Source organism: Myotis yumanensis, unplaced genomic scaffold (assembly GCF_028538775.1).
Source record: "Myotis yumanensis isolate MYYU_CA2020_CCGP unplaced genomic scaffold, mMyoYum1.0.hap1 SCAF_1, whole genome shotgun sequence".
Classification (NCBI taxonomy): domain Eukaryota; kingdom Metazoa; phylum Chordata; class Mammalia; order Chiroptera; family Vespertilionidae; genus Myotis; species Myotis yumanensis.
In genome coordinates, this window is record NW_027223752.1 from 100,144,989 (window position 1) to 100,165,876 (window position 20,888).

A 20,888-nucleotide genomic window follows, 5' to 3' on the forward strand; every position below is an offset into this window, starting at 1 on the left:
CCAGAGTTCGATTCAGTGTATATTAGCTGAAATCTGTAATCTGTGAAGACTTTGATATCATCACAGTTACACCTCTGTTGTGAAGTAATCGCTTATCTCTTCATTCTCTATGCTTTGTCTGTTCTTCCTGATCTGCATCTACAACATCAACCCTTGTCTCTATGCTAATGATTCCCAACACTGTCCAAACCAACCTGACCTCTCTTCCCTGTGTTCCCCAGCCTTACTTCCAGTTGTGTATCTCTAGGTAGAAGTCCTAAAGGTTCCTCAGTCCCAGGTTACATAAAACCAAACTCATGTTCTCCCTTCAGATCACTCTAGCACCTATTCCTCCTTAATTCTCTCTTTTAGTTAGTCACCGTTTATCAGATTCCTCAGGCTGGAAACCTTTAAGGAACCTTTGACAATTTTTTCACCCCTTAAATACACTGATTTTTCATGTCTCTTTGCTGTTTGCTCTGCCTTGAATTTTCTTCTTATCTTAACCTGGAAAATGACTACATATACTTAGATCTCAAACGTTACCACTTCTGTAACGCAATTAGCAGATGTTCTTATATCACTATAAGTGTGTGTTTAGGTAAACAGAGAGAGAGAAAGCACACATTGTTTTTTCATCTCTCTCCCTTGATAAATTATTAGCTTTGTGAGGTAGGTACTGTGTTCTATTCATCTTTATTTCCCCAGTCTTTAGCACACTTCGTAGGTTTATTTATAGGAGAGAGAGAATGGTATCAGTTGTCCATGTTTCAAGTATTGTGCAGGTAGTTCACTGCTGCCCATGTTAAATGTTACAAATTATGATTAGCATATCTTTTCCAATAATTCCTTAGTTTCAGGGGGAAATGCCTCCATTATAAAAGTTAACACTGAGTATAAAGTTTCATAAATACATTTAATATACACCTGAAGTATCACAAACCTGATCTAATGGTATTTATAATGAGTAGTACTATAATTATGACTTGATGTTAACTCTTAACAATAAAAATGTGCTAGGTTTAAGTATAATTTGGGGTAAAAGTTTTGGTATAGAATATATCTATACATACATATTTCCATGTAAGTACTTTTCAGATTTATGTATACTAATACATGCTAACTTCTGTTTGCAGAACTTCTTGGTATACATGAACAAGCAGCTGTAGGGTTCTTAACCTTAATGGAAGCTTTAAGATACTGTAAGGTAAGTTGATTTTTAAGGTACTTTGGTCTTTATTCACATGTTCACTGTTGTGGATAGTATTTTTCTTCTCTGACAACATATTTTAGCTTACTAATGTTATTATATACTCTCATCAGATTATTGCTGGTCTTCCTTCCTAAACTGACAGGCGTATTAAGGGAAGAGTTAAGCTGGCTGATCAGAGTTTCCTAATTTTGAGGTTTGTTTCTTTTCGAGGGTGGGGGGAAGAACCCAGTATATTGTGGAAATAGAGACTTCTGTTGTTGAATATAAATATATTTTTTGGTAAACTGAGGGAAAAGGATGTGCTGTTTCTTCCTTACAACTAACGGTATACTTCACTAAACAACTGGTAGTACTTTATTGGGCAAAGAAAAAGAACCTGCTGAATGCTGAAATTCTAACTTCTGATTGTTCCATCTGAAAATGATTTCACACTGACAAGCAGAAATCCAAGCATTTAATAGAATTAAACTCCTTAACACATATGTGAAAATTAGGAACTGCCATGAAACTTCATTTATTAATATATATTTTATTGCTTTCCTACACAATCTGAAATAACTATTGGCTGTTCCAGTGGTCTTAAATCATTAGTGATTTGCAGTTAAGGTGTCCTCATTTTGGAGGATGAAAGAAGACAATGTTATTTTTTACTTCTGAATGGTGGTTCCATGGCAGTGGTTCTGGTGGTGGTGATTAGTTTTAGTAACAGTGTCTTGTGCCCTTCCTTCCTTCCCTTTTTTTTTTTTTTTTTAACCAGACAGCATTCCTCTTTCATGACAGTCCTTGGACAGGGGTGATACGGGCATAAAAATCAAACAGGTTTCATCCAGCTCTTATTCATTTTAGTTATCGTAAGGTTAAACTGTAGCAGTTCTTCTTTTTAGTGACTTTAATTATACAAGCTAAAATTATTCTGAGTTTGCCTGGCAACCAAAGAATGAAATTCCATCTTCTCCTAGCTTGCGCACGCACACATACACACAAAACAGGAACTGCCATGAAACCTTCATTTATTGGTATATATTTCATTGCTGTATAGAGGTGATACATATATTAATTAGCTTGATTGTAGTGATATTTACACAATATATACATATATCAAAACATTAAGTTGTACACCTTAAATATATACAATTTTTATGTCAATGATATTTTAATAAAGCAGTTTTGTAAAAAGTGTGTGTGCGCGTGCACGCACATCTTGCAGGAGGTCAGGGTCTGGAAATGATCTAGTTTGACATTTTCACGGAGTGGTCTGTAAGGCCCTGATGGTCTGGATCCTGTCTGCCCTTCCAGAGCTGCATCGCTCCCTCCATTGCTGTGTCCGGCCATGCTGGTCTCCTGTTGTTTCTTAAACAGGCCAAGCCCTTTTCTGCCTGACAAGCCTTCATATTTACTATCATTTCTGCCAGAAATATTCTACTCTCCCCTTCAGGTCCTACTTCAAATGGTGCCTCAAAAACCCTTTCCTTGATCATCCCCTCAGTGGATCATCCCAACATGATTTCATAGGAATAATCACTCTGTACTTACTTTTTTTATAATTTTGAATTTGTTTTTTGTCATCCCTAATGGAATATAGACTCTTTGAAGGCAAGCAGGCACATTGTTTCTGGGTACATAGTAGGTGCTCAATAAATATTGTTGCATGAATGAGTGGAAAATTGCACTATAACTGTAGGCTTTACTAAATGTGTGCTTTAGCTTTGCTTTAACTGTTAGGCACAACAGAGCAATATCTGTTCCTCCAGGACTTTAGTAGAAAGTTAACAGCTGCTGTGTGTTCTCTTGTTATTCTCTAGTATTCTAGCAGCAACTATGGTGTTATATAAGATTTAAAGGGTTTTTTTTTAGTGGCAGGACACAGCATATTGACACTCAGATAGAGGAAAGACAGATCTGTTAGTTACTGACAGCTCCTAACTAGAGCTGGGCCACATAGGGGTTACACCTGGGAACAGGCCAACAGCAAGCTTATGTGTGGGAATTGAGGGTAGAGTTAGCTAGGTCTCATGGGCTCAGTGTGGACTGGCTAATTTGAATTGTTTCCATGAGCTCAGGGGCTTAAGGGCTGTCCCTGGTCGTGTTGTTCCTGGTTCCAGGGCCATTAGGGCAATGCATAATGACCTGGAGTGTGAGAGACTTCTAGGGAAAGTGGTTGGGGTTTGGACTTACTCAGCAGTCTTTTTTTTTTTTTTTTAATATATTTTATTGATTTTCTACAGAGAGGAAGGGAGAGAGATAGATAGCCAGAAACATCGATCAGCTGCCTTCTGCACATCTCCCACCGGGTATGTGCCCGCAACCCAGGCACACGCCCCCGACCGGAATCGAACCTGGGACCCCTCAGTCCGCAGGCCAACGCTCTATCCACTGAGCCAAACCGGCTTCGGCCTCAGTAGTCTTTTTTAAGGGAATTGACCAGCCTCAAGCCAGGGCCTCAAAACTGAGTCAAGACAGAATTTTAAAAAACCCACAAAACTCTATTACATGGAGCTGTTTATATGTATATACTGTAAGTTTCATTCTCAAAATCTATATACATTTACTTTGTACCAGATGTTTAGAAAAATGACATTAAGGAAATATTTGTGTTTGTATTAGTTTTGTGAATCTGAGCATTTTCCTGTTTGGTAGTGTAGTAAATTGCTCTTTAGAAATGAAATTAACATTTTCATGTCAATTTAACCATATATGTTTATTAACACAAATAAAACGGTATTTCTCTCTTCTCCCCCTTTCTTTCTGTGTATATATATACACATGCATGTGAACAAAGAAGGTGACCCAGTGCTTTTGACTATGCCCTTTAAAAAAAACAGATATATAACTCACATAACATAAAATTAACTATTTTAAAGTGTATAATTCAATAGTTTTTATGTATTTTTTTATGTATTTATATATGTTATGTATTTATAAGTTAATGGAGAGTTCCACTTTTTGGTTGTTATGAATAATACTGCTATGGACATTCATGCATAAGTTTTTGTGAACATGTTTTCATTTCTCTTGAGTATATACCCAGGAATGAAATTGCCTGGTCATATGGTAATTATATGCTTAACTTTTTGAGGAACCGTCAAACTGTTTTCCAAAGTAGTTGCATTATTTATTCACTCTTGATTGATTTTTTATTATTAGAAAACACTTCATGAGTCCAGCCTTTATTTGCCTTTTGATCCTACTGTGTGTAATCTTACCCACACTTTTTACTTCTATGATGATTAAGTGTATGCGCACGCACGCACACTTTTTTTTTTTTAATCTTCACCCAAGGATATGTTTTTTTTTTTTTTTTTTATCAATTCTACAGAGAAAGGAAGGGAGGTGGGGGGGGGGAGAGAGAGAGACAGAAACATCCATATGAGAGAGAAATGTCGATTGATTGTCTCCCGTATGTGCCCCAACCAGGGGATCGAACCCGAAACCTAGATATGTGCCCTGATCAGGAATTGAATCCTGCACCCATAGGTGTATGGAACGACATTCAACCAACTGAGCCACACTGGCCAGGGTACACACTTTTTCTAAGAAAGAAACTTAAACTGACCAATCTCAGAGGGAAGGTAGGGGTGGAGGAGTGGGTGGGGAGAGATTAATCAGGGAACACATATGTGCATATATGCATAGCCCCTGGACATAGATGATAATAGTTTGGTGAAGGCCTGGGCGGGGAGGGAGTTCAGGGTCAAGAGGGTTCATAGAGGAAAGAAAGGGGGACATCTGTAATACTTTCAACAGTAAAGATAAATTAAAAAATAGTTAAAAGAAACTAAACAACCTCTAAACTTTTCACAAGAGGCAGCGTGATGGAATGGAAAACCACCACATTAGGAGTCAGCAAACCCGAGTCTTAGTTCCAGCTCATACTAGTTAGCTGTTTGTATTCCAACAGGGCACTGATCCCATGTATTCCTCTGTGTCCTTATGTAAAATTGAAGGGCTTGCACTGCACACCTCTGAAGTGCCTTCTACTCTGACCCAGTGATCAGAGCTTTTCCTTTTTCTTTGTCCTTTGGCTGTTATTCTCTGTTGTTCCCAAACTGCCCTTTACGCTACCGGTTCATCTTTGCCATTGGCACATCCAACGCATCCCTTGCATTATAGGACAACAGAGAATAAATTCTATCCCTCCTAGTGATAAGAATAAATTTTGAAGGGCCCTGGTGGTGCCTTGAAAGCAGGGTATCATATCAGGGCTGTTTGTAATTAGGAAGAATAGTTGGCCCTGACTGCTGCAAGTAGCCACTTGGAATTTCCCATTTCTAGGGAGTCTGTGTGAGAAAAGAAAATTCAGCACATTTGATTGGTAAGGTTAGTTGTTTTTAAGTAAAAATCTTTGTCCTCATAAGAGTGTGGAACTGATTGGTGTGGATGTGGTTGGATTTCACAAGTCTATTATTTTCTCAGTCACACAAAAAATGATATTTCCAAATTTTTGGAACTGCAGTGTTTAGAGATTAATTATATAACCCTGAAGCCAGGTTATAGGTTTAACTCTTTATACATTTTAAAGAGACTGCATATTGTAAACCTTTGAACTTAACTCCTACCATGAAGAGTCAAGTGATAGGATTCTTTTATATACTTAAATGTTTTACATATTTTGCTTTAGAGAGATTATTATGTTACCCTAGGTTCTTTGAAGACAGGATGTTCTTAAGACTTTTTCCCTTATTTATTCATAAATCTACTCATTTGTTCATTTATAATGATTTTCCTGATCAAATTATTATGATCAAGTGTATGGTTTTTGGGTTTTGAGATACCAAGCTGACATTCTAGAAGTGGCCATGCTATCTAGGAACTTTAGTAAAACCTGAGAATGATGCTTAGGGTTAAACTATTGGTTCTGGCTGTGTTAAGTCTGTGTTGTTGTTCTGTGTAAAGGCACAACATAAGCTTAGCCCTGATAGTCTTTATAACATTGACTTTATATTCATTGGTAATGACCTTTATGGGTAAGGCATTCTGGCACAGTATTATTCATTTAAATATGAATTGGACACCCTGGTTATGTTTCAGATATTCATGGGCATGTAAATAGGCAGTATAAAATTTTCATTTGTTTGTTTATTTTGCTACATTTGTTCTAGGTTGGTTCTTACTTGAAATCTCCAAAATTCCCTATTTGGGTTGTTGGCAGTGAAACTCACCTCACCGTATTTTTTGCCAAGGTATGTTTACAGTAGGATTTTTTTTTTTTTTAAGTATGACATCAGACAAGTAATATAGGTTATATTTAGTATGGATCTTTGTGCAAACATCAGTGTATTCCCACTAACAAACGGATTGTTCCAAAATCTAAAATATTAACACAAAAGAATGTATTGTACTGCTCCAGTTTTGGAATTTCAATAAAATCTGTCATGACTCAGTTATAACTTCTTTATCTTTGCTGACTTTAGTGCTTTGCCAAATTGCTTTTCTTGTTTTTATATATTTTTTGTTGTTGTTTGTCTGTTTTTTAAGGGATCACTTTTGTTACGATAAAGTTTTGGATTGTTCTTTTGCAGAAAAGATTAAACTTTCACATGATATACAATAATTTTAGTTATAATATGTCTTAGGAAAATATTTTAAAATTTATTAATAGTTGAATGGTATGAAAAGTACTCTTTTAAAATGGAATATTTCCTATAGTTTTAATGTATATATGGTTACAATATTGAAATAAGTCAAATGTATTTGAACATGTTTATTTTAAAATTCTGACAACAAAGCCTTTTTTAAATCCTAGCCTTTAACAATGTTTTTTCTACAATTGAGTGGTTCAGTGCTTTGGAGTCAGACAGCTTTTGTTTTGAATCCTAGCTGTTCCACTTCCTAACATTGCTCTCGGCCCCTTTTCTTATATTTAAAATGGGGATTAAGAATAGTACCTGGCTCTTAGAGTTATTATCAGGCTTAATATAAAATATTTAGCAATACTATTACAAGTTAAATGTTCAGTAAGTCTTAGTTGTCATCGTCATTTTCATTCTATAAACATTTACTAAACCTTTCTGGTATTCCTAGAGAGAGTTGCTAGATGTTGGCCTGAAAGGGAAAAGATATAATTGTGTTTTTGAGGTTTTTTAATTTGAGTGCGCTTTTTATTACTCCATGTTTTTTTTCAGCTTGTACTTGCTAATATAAGTTTATTTATATCTGTAAGAATTATGAATAGAATAAATTATAGCAAAGACTGAAATGACAATGCTGAATTTTGTGGGTCTATTTTCTTATTTATTCCTGTATTTACTTTTATTGTGCTGGTAAAAGTCCAGCTGTGGATTTAGAGAAAGTTATATGTACTTACTTTTTTATTTAAACAGGGAAAGCTATAAAATACAAGTTAAAGTACAGACTCATATGTTACATTTAGTCTGAAAGCTTTTGCTGTTTGTTTCCCTCTTAAAAGTGGAGAGGAAGAAGTTAAAAGCATCATTTAAACTATGGAAACTGAGCAACTTCTAATTCCTGAATGAGTCTATTTGACTAATTTTTGTATTAAGTGTTATAAATTTCCAGATAAGAAAATCAAATTTTTAAGCCAATTATTTTATCTCCAACCCTATTCTTTAGCATTAAGAAAACTAATAAATTCTGTGAAACTTTGTTTCAAATGTAAAAGATAATAATATGAAAATATTTTAAATCTTAAATTTTATGATTGATATTTAAGAAACTAGAGGCCCAGTGCATGACATTCATGCACGGGTAGGGTCCTTAGCGGCTGCCAGCTGTTGGCCAGGGCCTCCCTTCCCCCGGCTGCCAGCTAGGGCCTCCCATCGCACCCTCGTTGGCCTGGCGCCGCCTGCTCACCTGCTCCACCATCCCACCGTGGTCCTGCTTTCGTTGGGGCCCATCTAGGCCAGCAGCGCCTCTACTGCTGCCCACTGCTGCCAACGCCACATTGCTGATGCCTACTATGTTTCATGCCGTCCCCTGGTGGTCAGCGCACGTCTAACTCCCGGTTGGTCGAACTCCCGCCTGTAGGAGCAATTTACATATTAGCCTTTTATTATATAGGACTAGAGGCCCGGTGCACAAAAATTTGTGCACTGGGGGGGGGGGGGGGGCCCAGCCCGGCCTGTGCCCTCTCACAGTCTGGGACCCCTCGGGAGATAACGACCTGCTGGCTTAGGCCTGCTCCCGGGTGGCAGAGGGCAGGCCCAATCCCTAGGTGCAGCCCCGGTCAGGCTCAGAGCAGGGCCGATTGGGGAGTTGGGGCGCCGCCCCGTCATGCACAGAGCAGGGCGGATCGGGAGGTTGCAATGCCACCCTCAGTCACGCTCAGGATAGACTGATTGGGGGGTTGGGGCACCGCCCCCTGTTACACTCAAGGCAGGGTCAATGGGGAGGTTGCGGCGCCACCCCGTCACGCACAGAGCAGGGCCGATCAGGGGGTTGGGGCGCTGCCCCCTGTCACTCACAGAGCAGGGCCAATCAGGGGGTTGGGGCGCCGCCCCCTGTCACTAACAGAGCAGGGTCCATCAGGGGGGTTGGGGCGCTGCCCCCTGTCACTCACAGAGCAGGGCCCATCAGGGGGTTGAGGAGCTCCCCGCTGTCACTCACAGAGTAGGGCTGATAGGGGAGCTGGGACACCGCCCCCTGTCACACACAGAGCAGGGCGGATCAGGGGGTTGGGGCGCCGCACCCTGTCACACTCAGGGCAGGGCCGATGGAGAGGTTATGGTTCTACCCTGTCACACACACAGCAGGGCCCGTGGGGGCAGAGGGTTGGTGCACTGCACCCTGTCACACACAGAGCCGCAGGGCAATCAGGGGATTGGGGAGCTCCCCCCTATCAGGCACAGAGCAGGGCTGATCAGGAGGTTTGGGCGCTGCCCCCTGTCACGCTGATCCCAGTGCCGGGAGCCTCGCTGCTCCGCTGATCCCGGTGCCGGGAGGCATATTACCCTTTACTATATAGGATAGAGGCCTGGTGCATGGGTTGCCCTGAAGGGTGTCCTGGATCAGGGTGGGGGTCCCCACTGGGGTGCCTGGCCAGGCTGGCTGAGGGGCTGAGGGCTGTTTTCCCGCTGGCAGTTGACTAAAAGCTCCCAACCACTCCTTGTTTTCTTTTTTTTTTTTTTTTATTCTGGGCCAGCTTTAGCTCTGAGGCCTCGCTGCTGAAAACACGGATACAATGTTGCGGTCCAGGGCTGACTGAAAGCCAGTTTTGTTTAGCTTCTTATTTGCAACATAGTAATAGTTGCTTAGAGTTGCAGTTGAGAGGCCGGCAAGTGAGGTGGGGAACGTTGGAGTCTGCAGTCCCTGGAGGGAGCAAGCCTCCCTGCTCGCTTCAGTGCATGGCTGCCGGCCGCCATCTTGGCTGACAGTTAATTTGCATAAGGATATGCTGATTAGCCAGTGGGAAGGGTAGCGGTCGTATGCCAATTACCATGTTTCTCTTTTATTAGTGTAGATGATTCTATTGTCAAAACAGCAGAAGACAGAAGGTTAATGCAAGGAATAGTGTTAATTCAGCTATGTAAATATGCAGGCATTTTGTATTCAAGCCATAATAATATATCCTAGTTTTAGAAGATTAGGAATGTTTCCTTGAAGAACAGGTGTTTAAAATGAGCATTGAGGCATCTGATTAAACTATGGGAAGAGGGAAAAAAGAACTTTCCCTATATGGGAAGTATTTGGAGCAAACAGCTGCAGAAAGATGGAGTACTAGCATGGTGTGAATAAAGAAGAGCTGGGGCACTAAGCATTCAGGGGGTCAGGTGAAAGATGAGGCTGCAAAAGTAGGCAGGCCCTGCAACTCTATTCTAAGAGTAATGATAGCCCCTAGATTTTTCAAAAATTGGTGGGGGGAATAGGTTGGGGGTAGATGGGAAGGAAGGGAATGGTTTTAAATTTGCATTTTGGAAAGATCACTCTAGCTAATTCTGGAAAACAGACATATTGAAGGATAACTTAGAGTGGGTAAACAAGACTTCTTTAGTTTTTGAGGTAAGCAAAGAATATGGTAATGTTGGTAGAGATGGATAGAAGCACATACATTTGAGAGACTTAATCGAGTTAAACTGACAAGATTTGGTGATAGATTGCATCGGAGAGATAAGAGTTAGAGAGGTCTCATGACCTGTGTTTTTACTGATTAGATCTTCAAGCCTCAGAAAGAACTCAGTAGCTTTGCTATTGTAGGATGTACCCATGATTTATTCTTCTTTGGGCACACCGACCAGGTCAAGAGGAAAGATTGAGATACTACAGTTTGGGAATAGTTCAGCCAAATAATCCCTACAGTGAGGTTTACAAGTCCTGCTCACAAAGATAATGCCTTTTAGTTTCTCAAATATTAGCAGAACACCAAGGGTCACCAGACATTTGAGGAATGCTTCCATGAAAAACAGAGTCAGAACAAATAGGGGAAAATGAACTCAAAAGAATGTAGATATTGTAGGACAGTGCAGGGATCAAATGAAAACTTAAAAAAACCCCACAAAAAAACCTAGGAGAAGTTAATATATCCATAAAACTATGGAGGCTCTGAGAAAAAAAAATTAAGAAAAAAGAGAAACTGAAAATTTACTGAAAGAATCGCAAGACAAATTAGAGAAATCTCCCTCTAGCTTGTTGCAATAGTTTCTAACTGATAACCATGCTGTTGCCCTTTTTGGAGGCTTTAGTATCTTCTCATTTCAGCAATTAAAATGACCCCAAAACTTTATGTCACTGTTCTGCTCAAAACCTGATATTAGTTCCCCTTTTACTAAGAATTAAAGCAGAGTTCTTGGAATAACCTACTAGTCCTTCCCTCACCTCATTGGATTCCCTATTTCCTCTGTATTCTTATTTCCTATTACTTCTCCACATACTAGCTTTCTTGGCCACACTGGCCTTTCCTCTGCCTCAAAAACGAGGCAATGTTCACTTTGCTTAAAATGATCTTGCCTCAGATGTTTGTATAAAAGATTCTTTCCTTTGGATCAATAATCTAATGTCACCTCGTTAGTGAGGCCTTCCCTGCCCATCTTTTCTAAAATTTTAACCCCCTTGTTCTGGCTGAGTGGCTCAGTTGGTTGGAGCATCGTCCTATACATCAAGAGGTTGTGGGTTCTATTCCCAGTTAGGGCACATACCTAGGTTACAGATTGGATCCCTGGTCGGGGTGTGTATGGGAGGCAACAGATCAATCTTTCTCATACAGATGTTTCTCCCTCCCCTCCCCTCTCCTTCTCTTTCTTTCTCTCTCTAGTATGTATTTTATTTTATTTATTTATTTATTTATTTATTTATTTTTTTAAATATATATTTTATTGGTTTTCTACAGAGAGGAAGGGAGAGGGACAGAGAGTCAGAAACATTGATGAGAGAGAAACATCGATCAGCCGCCTCCTGCACACCTCCTACTGGGGATGTGCCCGCAACCGAGGCACATGCCCCTGACCGGAATCGAACCCGGGACCTTCCAGTCCGCAGGCTGATGCTCTATCCACTGAGCCAAACCGGCTACGGCTCTAGTATGTATTTTAAAAATTGAGTTGAAATTCTCATAAAATTAACTTTTTCACATGAACAGTTTAGTGACTTTTAGTATATTCACAGTATTGTGTAACCACCACCTGTATCTACATTCTCATCCAAAACATTCTCATCACCCTAAAATAATAACCCATATCCATTAAGCAGTTACTTCCTATTTCCTCTCTGGAGCCCCAGCAACTACCAATTTGCTTTTAATCTCTATGAATTTACCTCTACCGGATATTTTATATAAATATAATCATAAAATATGTGACCTTTGTGTCTGGATTCTTTCATTGAGTATGTTTTTGTGGTTCATCCTCATTGTAGCATGTATCAGTACTTCATTCCTTTCATGGCTGATACTCCATTATATGCATACTCCATTATATGCATACTGAAGGCCCGATGCACGAAATTCATGCAAGAGTAGGCCTTCCTTCTTCTTGGTGCTGCCAGTACCGGCTTCCCTCTGGCACTCGGGACCCAGACTACCCTCCCACTGCCAGCAGGCACCTGGAACCCGGGCTTCCCTTGCAGCCCCGGCTTCATCTGGAAGGTCGTCTGGAAAGATGTCCGGTCTATTTAGTATATTATGCTTTTATTATTATAGATAACACAATTTATTTGTCCATTCATCAATTAGTGGACATTTGCTTTGTTTTCACCTTTTGGCTATTGTGATTGTGCTGCTGTGAACATTCCTACACAAGCACATGCTTGAGTCCCAGTTTTGAGTTCTTTTGAGTATATACCTAGAACTGGAAATGCTGGGTCATATGGCAATTCTGGGTTTTACTTTTTTGAAGAACCACCAAACTGTTTCAGCAGTTGTATCATTTCATATTCCCACCAGCAACATGCAAGGGTTCCAAGTTTTCCACATCTTTGCTAACACTATTATAATTATTACTAGAGGCCCAGTGCACAAAATTCGTGCACTCAGCGGGGGGTGGTCCCTCAGCTTGGCCTGCACCCTCTTGCAGTCCAGGAGCCCTCGGGGGATGTCCGACTGATGGCTTAGGCCCATGGGGAGCAGGCCTAAGCCGGCAGTTGGTCATCCTTAGTGCTGCCGTGGAGGCAGGAGAGGCTCCCGCCACTGCTGCTACACTCGCCAGCTGTTAGGCCGGCTTCTGGCTGAGTGACGTTCCCCTTGTGGGAGTGCACTGACCACCAGGGGGCAGCTCCTGTGTTAAGCATCTGCCCTCTGGTGGTCAGTGTGCATCATAGTGACCAGTTGTTCCGCCATCAGGCCAAAACCGGCTCTTCGACATTCCCCGAGGGGTCCCAGAGGGTGCAGGCCAGGTCGAGGGACCCCACAAGTGCACAGTTGGGGTCGGGAGGGACATGGGAGGTTGGCCAGCCAGAGAGGGGCCACAGGAGGGCTCCAGGGCATGTCTGGCCCATCTCGCTCAGCCTAATCGGCCGGACCCCAGCAGCAAGATAACCTATTGATCGGACCGTCTGTCCCCTGGTGTTCAGTGCACATCATAGTGACTGGTCGACTGTCTGCCTCCTGGTGGTCAATGCATGTCATAGTGAGCAGTTGAGTAGCCTTAGCATATCATTAGCATACTACGCTTTGATTGGTTGAATGGCCAACTGGACAATCGGACGATTAGCATTTTAAGCTTTTATTAGGTAGGATGATTATTATTACCACCACCATCCTACTGCATGTTAAGTGGTCATTGTGGCTTTGACCACCTTGTTATATGTTTTTGGCCATTTCTGTATCATCTTTGGAGAACTAATCTATTCAGATTCTTTGCCCATTTTATAACTGGTTTGTTTGTCTTTTTGTTATTGAATTGTAGGGGTTTTTAATATATTCTGGAAAATATGCACATAGTATATATTTTGCTCATTTGTTTTATATGTTATCTGTGTGTCTCAGTAGGTAAGTTTTTGTATGTTTTATTTCTTTCTCTTTCCCAATGCCTAGAACAGTGCCAGGCAGTGTTAGTGCTCAGTAAGTCTTTGTTGAACAAATAAATTTCAGAAAGCACTGAGGAAAGATTTATCTCAACAAAAAATTTGATATAACTATGTTTGTATTTAATAAAGGGGACAAGGGGCTTAATAGTACTAACTTGTTCTAGGACATAAGAATTCAGTAGATCAAGAAATAGCAGTTAATGCATGTAATATTCCTATCTGGAGGTAAAAACAGAAGAACTAATTTTTGCTCTTCTACCTAATCAACTTAAGCATACATACATACAGATTCTTTCTCCAGATTAATGAATAAAAACAAGTTTGATGAGTATCCTATATAATGAAAGGCTGATATGCAAATTGTCCCCTCAGGAGTTCTACCAACCAGGAGTTCCATCTCTTGCTATGACGTACACTGACCACCAGGGGCCGGTGTGGAATGAAGGAAGGTCCTGGCCAGCAGCCGGAAGGCCCCGATCAGCTCTGATCACCGGCCAGGCCTAGGGACCCTATTCATGTATGAATATTGTGCCTTGGGCCTCTAGTTTGTAAATAAGCAGTCATACTATATACTCTGTAATATTTAAGGTTTATGTTCATAGTTTGATGGTAAATAAAAAAATAGTTTCTATTTAATGAAATAACTTCTTACCTATCTGTTTTGGTTTTTTCTTTTGAGATGAACAGTTAACTTTCAGGACTCTATGTAACTATAAAAGAGTTGTTAGCTTCATGATTTTCAATTTGAGTGCCAAAATATTTACTTAATAAAGTTATTTCTTATTTGAGATACCCAGTGGCTCAGGACTTAACTTTTCACTTTTATTGGAACCCTCTTCCTGACCCATGGAAACTCACTGAACACATTTTGTAGTATTAGAAGAGGTTTTTCACAATTCAGTTTTATTTGAAAATGAATGATAAAAATAAATTTAATAATAAAATTTTATGGACAGGTTGTAAAACTTCAGTCATCTATAACCATCTTCTTTATCTTACCTTCTTTAAGTGTTTAAATTTAACTACCATGTTTTATAAATCATCTTAGTTTTCTATCTAACACAAAGTGATCTTTTCAGAGAAGAAGGGAGAGGGAGAGACAGATAGAAACATCAATGATGAAAGAGAATCATTAATTGGCTGCTTCCTGCATGCCCCACACTGGGGATCGAGCCCGCAACCTGGGCCTATGCCCTGACCAGAAATTGAACTTTGACTTTCTGGTTCATAGGTCAACACTCAACCACTGAGTCACGCCGGCTGGGCCAAAGTGATCTTATTTCTCATCACGCATCTGTATCTGTGAAACAACTAAACTGATATTGTACTCTTTGACATACGTATCTTAGGGATTATGGTTGAAAGAAATACTTATAAGTTACTCTATGTAAATGGGAGTTTTATACTTATTATTGAGGGGAAATAGCACAGAATTTAACTACAGAGACCTTATAGGACGTCAGAGTTATCAAGCAGCAGGTGTCTCACAGAAACTTTTAAAAAGAGGATATGGGTGAGGTAAAAAGCAGTAGGTACATGAACCTGTTCAAAGAAGGGGAATTTTTTAAGCAGGCCATCTGAGCTATGGCAGAATAAAACTTCAGATCTGCACACTGGGAGAGAGAGTACCCTGTGAGCATGGGCAGTGTCTTCAGAAATTGTTCCATGGTGCTTTTGATGGGCTTAGTTAAAAACTTGCAAACCTACTGCATAGGTTAAAGGAATTATTTTGAGACAAAATGGTTAAAGAATCTAAAACCTGTATTTATCTTTTTTAATTGCCTTCCCTTTTTTGTCTTCGTTTGTTATATTTTGGTTTTAAGAATAAATTATTTGGGTCACTTTTGTAATTTCCTCTTGAATTGGAACTAATTATGAAATTAATTTTAATGCAAATTTAAGATGAGGGCTTTAAATTTTGAAAGTATAAATATGATATTAATAGTAATAGAATTATATGTATAAAGTGGTAGGCAAAATAGATTTGCCTTTTTTTTTATTGTGCATTTGAATCAGTGTGGGGTGACAGTGGCTAATCCAATATGAAAATAGTTGGAACCTATCTATAGCATCTAGTTTCATCTTCAGAAGATCAGTGACTAATTTCCTTGGTAATCTGGTTCAGACTTTCTTTTGAAGTTGGGTAGATGAACTTTACATCCTTTTTTATTCTCTTTTATGGTTATAAAAGAACTCTTTGTAAGTGTGTGCAGAGTGTCACCTTTGACCCTCCCTATGATAAAGCAGGTTTTCCTTTCAGGTAAGAACACATGAGAACACATTACTATTTAAATGCAAAAATATATAAAGAAACAGAATTTAAAGTGAAGGAGAAACAAAACATTTAACTGTTCCTTAGTGAGCTGACTGTTCTTACTGTGGTATCTGTTACTGGGAGTCTGAATAGAGTTCTTTTCTGTATTGCTCTTTGGTGTAACATTAGGAAGACTACTGCTAGTAAGTGTTAGAGATCTTTTTTTAGGTGTTTAAAAATCGGACACTTCTATTTTACCAGTAACACATTTTAAATAAAGTAAGCACAATTTTAAGGAAATGAAGTAGAATGATGCTTTATAGGTTTTACTTGATATAAAGAAAATTCACCTCTATCTTTGTTAGGTAAAAGTGAATTGGAATACAATTAAATTCACAGCTGGGCATTTTATAATAGAGTTTTCCTATATTTTAATGCATGTTAGTTATTTATGTTAACTAAATTTTAGTTTGTTCATCTGTTTAGATTTCATGCCTTATCTACTATAAAAAATTAATTTAAGAAGCTAAAGTACTTGTTTTTATAGCTTAAATCATAAACTTGTCATGTGACTTTTAACAACTATCTTCAAACCTAAAATAGCAACTTCAGACAAAGGACCCTACCATTAATCTTCTGTTATTTGAACTACTTGTAAAGTTTGGGTAGAAGTCTACATAGACTAACAATTTTCAATTATTTGAATTATTAAAAAACCTGTGAATTTTTACCCACAAATTGTTTCCTAACTGCTTAGTAAACCATGATCAGATGTCTAGGATTATGCCAGTGATTATCATGATAAGACTTAAACTATTTTCATTTCTAATTATTATAATGAGAAAGGATCAATATGTAGTATACTCTTGACTCCTTAAAGTGAAAACTAATTGCTTTTATTAATTGCTCTTTTCTGCTATTCTGAGTGCTCTCATGCAGCTATTTCTGTATCTGGTTTTTATAAATTTTCTTTTTTCTTAGTTATCTCAATCATGTCAGTGATGTCAACCTGCTTACTGAAAGTAGTTTTTGCCTTTGAGTTTGTTTCTTATAGTTTTTTTGTTATAGTAGAACTCAAATAATTGTGTAAACAAGGTGAAATGTCACTGATAGAAGGGCCTATCTTGAGTAAAGTCTGTGAGTTTTAATTAGAATCAGTATTGATAAGTTCATACCTCCAGCACTCTTTCTATAATTGATAAAAATAATTGTAGCAAATAGAGTTGATTGCAGAATAGGGCAAAAGACCTCACATAATATATTTAATATATGATAGTAAGTGTTAACAGTTAATGATTTTATTTTTCTGTGCTTTTGTATATTTATCCTCAGCCCAGAATGTGCTGATCAAAGTCCTGCTCAGCACTCATGGTCCAGCCTTGATATTTTTCATGTAATGACTGCTGATTCTCTTTCTCCCTTCTTGCTCCTATTCTTTCTTCCAGCTTCTTACCATTTTGTGTTCAGTGGTACTCCCTAACTCATCTGTTTTCCACAGTACTAAGTATAGTAAACATTAGGCATTGTGCTAAGTACTTTTGAAATACAGAGATTAATAATACATTGTAATAGCTTACTGTTTACATTTACTGAGTGTTTTCTGTGTGTCAGACTCTATGCTAAGCATTTTACATGCATTCCTCATTTAATCCTGAAAGCCACCCTCTGAGGTAAGTACTATTTCCATCTACATTTTATAGTCTGGTGCCAGTGAAAAATAACATCTCCAGTTATATACTAGTGAGTACTTTGGCCAATTTTAAAGCTCAAATCTTCTGACTCCTGAGCTTTTACTTACTTCTGTCCCTTAGGAAACAAGTCATTTTACTAGGGTGGAATAGAGACTGGAAGAGGGAAAGGTGGGTACAGAGGAGATAGATGATACTTGAATTAAAGGATATGGTAACTTTTAGGATTGGAAAAAGATGAAGCAAAAAGATGAGAGATGTGGAATGTGAAAGTTCATACTACATGTGGAGAATAGTAATTGGTTCAGTATGGCTGAACCATACTGGTTGTGCTAGAAGATTAAGAGGGAAGCAGAGGTTGGGATCAGATATAGGACCAGATAAGATAATCATTTATTCCCAAACCATCTTCACTATACTATGTTTGTGTGTGTATCTTGATATGAAAGGCTAAACAGGGATATTCAAGGTATGAATGTGCAGCATATTCATAGAAGTAGAAAACCATCTTAATGAACAGTAAGAACTTCCCTGTAATGCTATGATAAAACTTAAGAATATTAGAAATTTGAGGAGAAACCAAGATGGCGGCATATGTAAACACCTGAAATTGCTGCCTTGCACAACCACTTCAAAAATACAACTAAAAGACAAAACGGACATCATCCAGAACCACAGGAAGGCTGGCTGAGTGGAAATTCTACAACTAGAAGGAAAGAGAAAAGCACACTGAGACTCAGAGGAGGTGCAGAAGTAAAGTGCAGAGGTACGGAGGCTCCCGCGGAAAGGGCTGGCAACTGAGGACGCGGTTGTCTTTTTCAATCGGGAGGGAGACACACGCTCCCGCTCTGAACTCCAGTTCCGGGCTAGTCTTTGGGGACCCAGACTCATACAGGGAGAAACTGGACTGTCTGGCATCGGGTGGAACTCAAGGGTGGATTTCTCTCAGATGTGCTTGCAGTGATTACTGCGGGACACTGAGACCCGGGGCCTCTTAAGGCCAGGCTGAGGATCAGCCAGAGCTGTTTGCTCTGCCCTGTTGATTCCCTGAGACCCCGCCCCACCCAAGCTGTGCACAGAGGTTTTTGCATATGAATGACCTGGCCCTTTGCAATCTAAAATTAACTAACAAACTGCAGCTGGGTCAGAGACCCAGAACATCCAAAAGAAGGCCCAAGGCCCCACAGCAGCTTGCATGCTTCACAGCTGGGCCTCATCTGGGCACCTCCAAATCACAAACAAAGAGGAGGAATCTGCAGATCTCTCCATAGCTCCTGCTGGGTAGCCTCAGGCAGAGGCTAAATTAGCACCTTCTTAGAGATCCAAGTGCCAGTGTACCCAGTGGTCAGAGTGGGACCATCCAGATTACAACTCCTCAGATCCAAAGGGACACACTTAGGGGGCAGAGTCAGTGAGCACCAAAGCCCCACTGAAGCAAGTCTTTCCCCATAAGGATGTCTCCAGCACAGAAGTTCTCCCACTGCAGACACAGCTGATTCTCACAGCCAATTGGCCTGGAGGTCAATTCCTCCCAGGGATACCAACTACAGTCAAGGCTTAACTACAACAACACCGTGCACACAGCCCACAAAGGGGTGCAGCAAGAGTGTCCACCTCAGGTAATTAGAGAGGCTGAGCTACTGGGCCCTATAGGACACCTAGCACAGAAAGCCACTCTATCAACACAGGGAAGCAGCCACAATGCAGAGACAAAGAAACAGGTCACAAATGACAGAAATGGAGGAAAGCAAACTACTGGATATAGAGTTCAAAACCACGGTTATAAGGTTTTTCAAGAATTTTCTAGAAACCGCCGATAAATTTAGTGAGACCCTTGAGGTTATGAAAAAGGACCAACTAGAAATTAAGCATACACTGACTGAAATAAAGAATATTAGACAGAGTTCCAACAGCAGACTAGAGAATTGCAAGAATCAAGTCAAAGATTTGAAATATGAAGAAGCAAAAAACACCCAACCGGAAAAACAAAAAGAAAAAATAATCCAAAAATATGGAGATAGTGTAAGGAGCCTCTGGGACAACTTCAAGCATACCAACATCCGAATTATAGGGGTGCCAGAAGAAGAGACAGAGCAAGATATTGAAAACCTATTTGAAGAAATAATGACAGAAAACTTCCCCTACCTGGTGAAAGAAATAGACTTACAAGTCCAGGAAGTGCAGGGAACCCCAAACAAAAGGAATCCAAAGAGGACCACACCAAGACACATCATCATTAAAATGCCAATGGCAAAAGACAAAGAGAGAATCTTAAAAGCAGCAAGAGAAAAACAGTCAGTTACCTACAAGGGAATACCCATACGACTGTCAGCTGATTTCTCAACAGAAACTATGCAGGCCAGAAGGGAGTGGCAAGAAATATTCAAAGTGTTGAATAGAAAAAACCTACAACCAAGATTACTTTACACAGCAAAGCTGTCGTTCAGAATTGAAGGTAAGATAAAGAGCTTCACAGCTAAGAAAAAGCCTAAAGGAGTTTATCATCACCAAACCAGTATTATATGAAATTTTGAACGGTATTCTTTAAAAAGAGGAAGAAGAAGAAAAAGGTAAAGATACAAATTATGAACAACAAATACACATCTATCAACAAGTGAATCTAAAAAGTAATTGAATAAAAAATCTGATGAACAGAATAAACTGGTATATAGAATAGAATCAGGGGCATAGAAAGGGAGTGGACTGACATTTCTCGGGGGTGGGGAGCGGTGTGGGGGGTGCGGGAAGAGACTGGACAAAAATCGTACACCTATGGATGAGGACAGTGGGGGTGGGGGGTAAGGGCAGAGGGTGGGGTGGGAACCGGGTGGATGGGAGCTATGGGGGAAAAAAGAGGAACAACTGTAATAATCTCAATACTAAAGATTTAATATAAAAAAATAAAAAAGGGCAAAAAAAAAAGAATTTTAGAAATTTGAGTACTGTGACTATTTTTTCACAGTCAAACCTTATTTAAAATAGTGGAAAAGGTGGTAAGACTTGTTGTGGGGGTGGGGAGGTAGGGTTACTCTGTCTCTCACTTTCCATTAATACTAATCCAAACCAGAGAGAAACCAAGATGGCAGCATAGGTTAATGCCGGAGTTTGCTGCCTCGAACAACCACTTCAAAAATACAACTAAAAGACGGAACGGACATCATCCAGAACCACAGGAAGGCTGGCTGAGTGGAAGTTCTACAACTAGGAGGAAAGAGAATAGCATACCGAGACTCAGAGGAGGCGCAGTGCTGAAGTGAAATACTAAGGTGCGGAGTGCATGTGGAGAGGACTGGCGGCTGAGGGTGCGGTTGTTGTTTTCAATAGGGAGGGAGTCTCAGACTCT

At 39.7% G+C, this 20,888-nt stretch overlaps 1 protein-coding gene across 4 annotated transcripts in view; it reads left to right on the top strand.

The window, feature by feature from the left end:
• Positions 1-20,888, top strand: part of MINDY3 (MINDY lysine 48 deubiquitinase 3) — a 122,071-nt gene that overhangs the window by 58,930 nt on the left and 42,253 nt on the right. For all 4 annotated transcript variants that reach the window (XM_070428503.1, XM_070428510.1, XM_070428518.1 and 1 more), the window contains 2 exons: positions 1,116-1,186; positions 6,292-6,372. In XM_070428503.1, the coding sequence (XP_070284604.1) occupies positions 1,116-1,186; positions 6,292-6,372 (152 nt within the window). The remainder of the gene's footprint in view (positions 1-1,115; positions 1,187-6,291; positions 6,373-20,888) is intronic.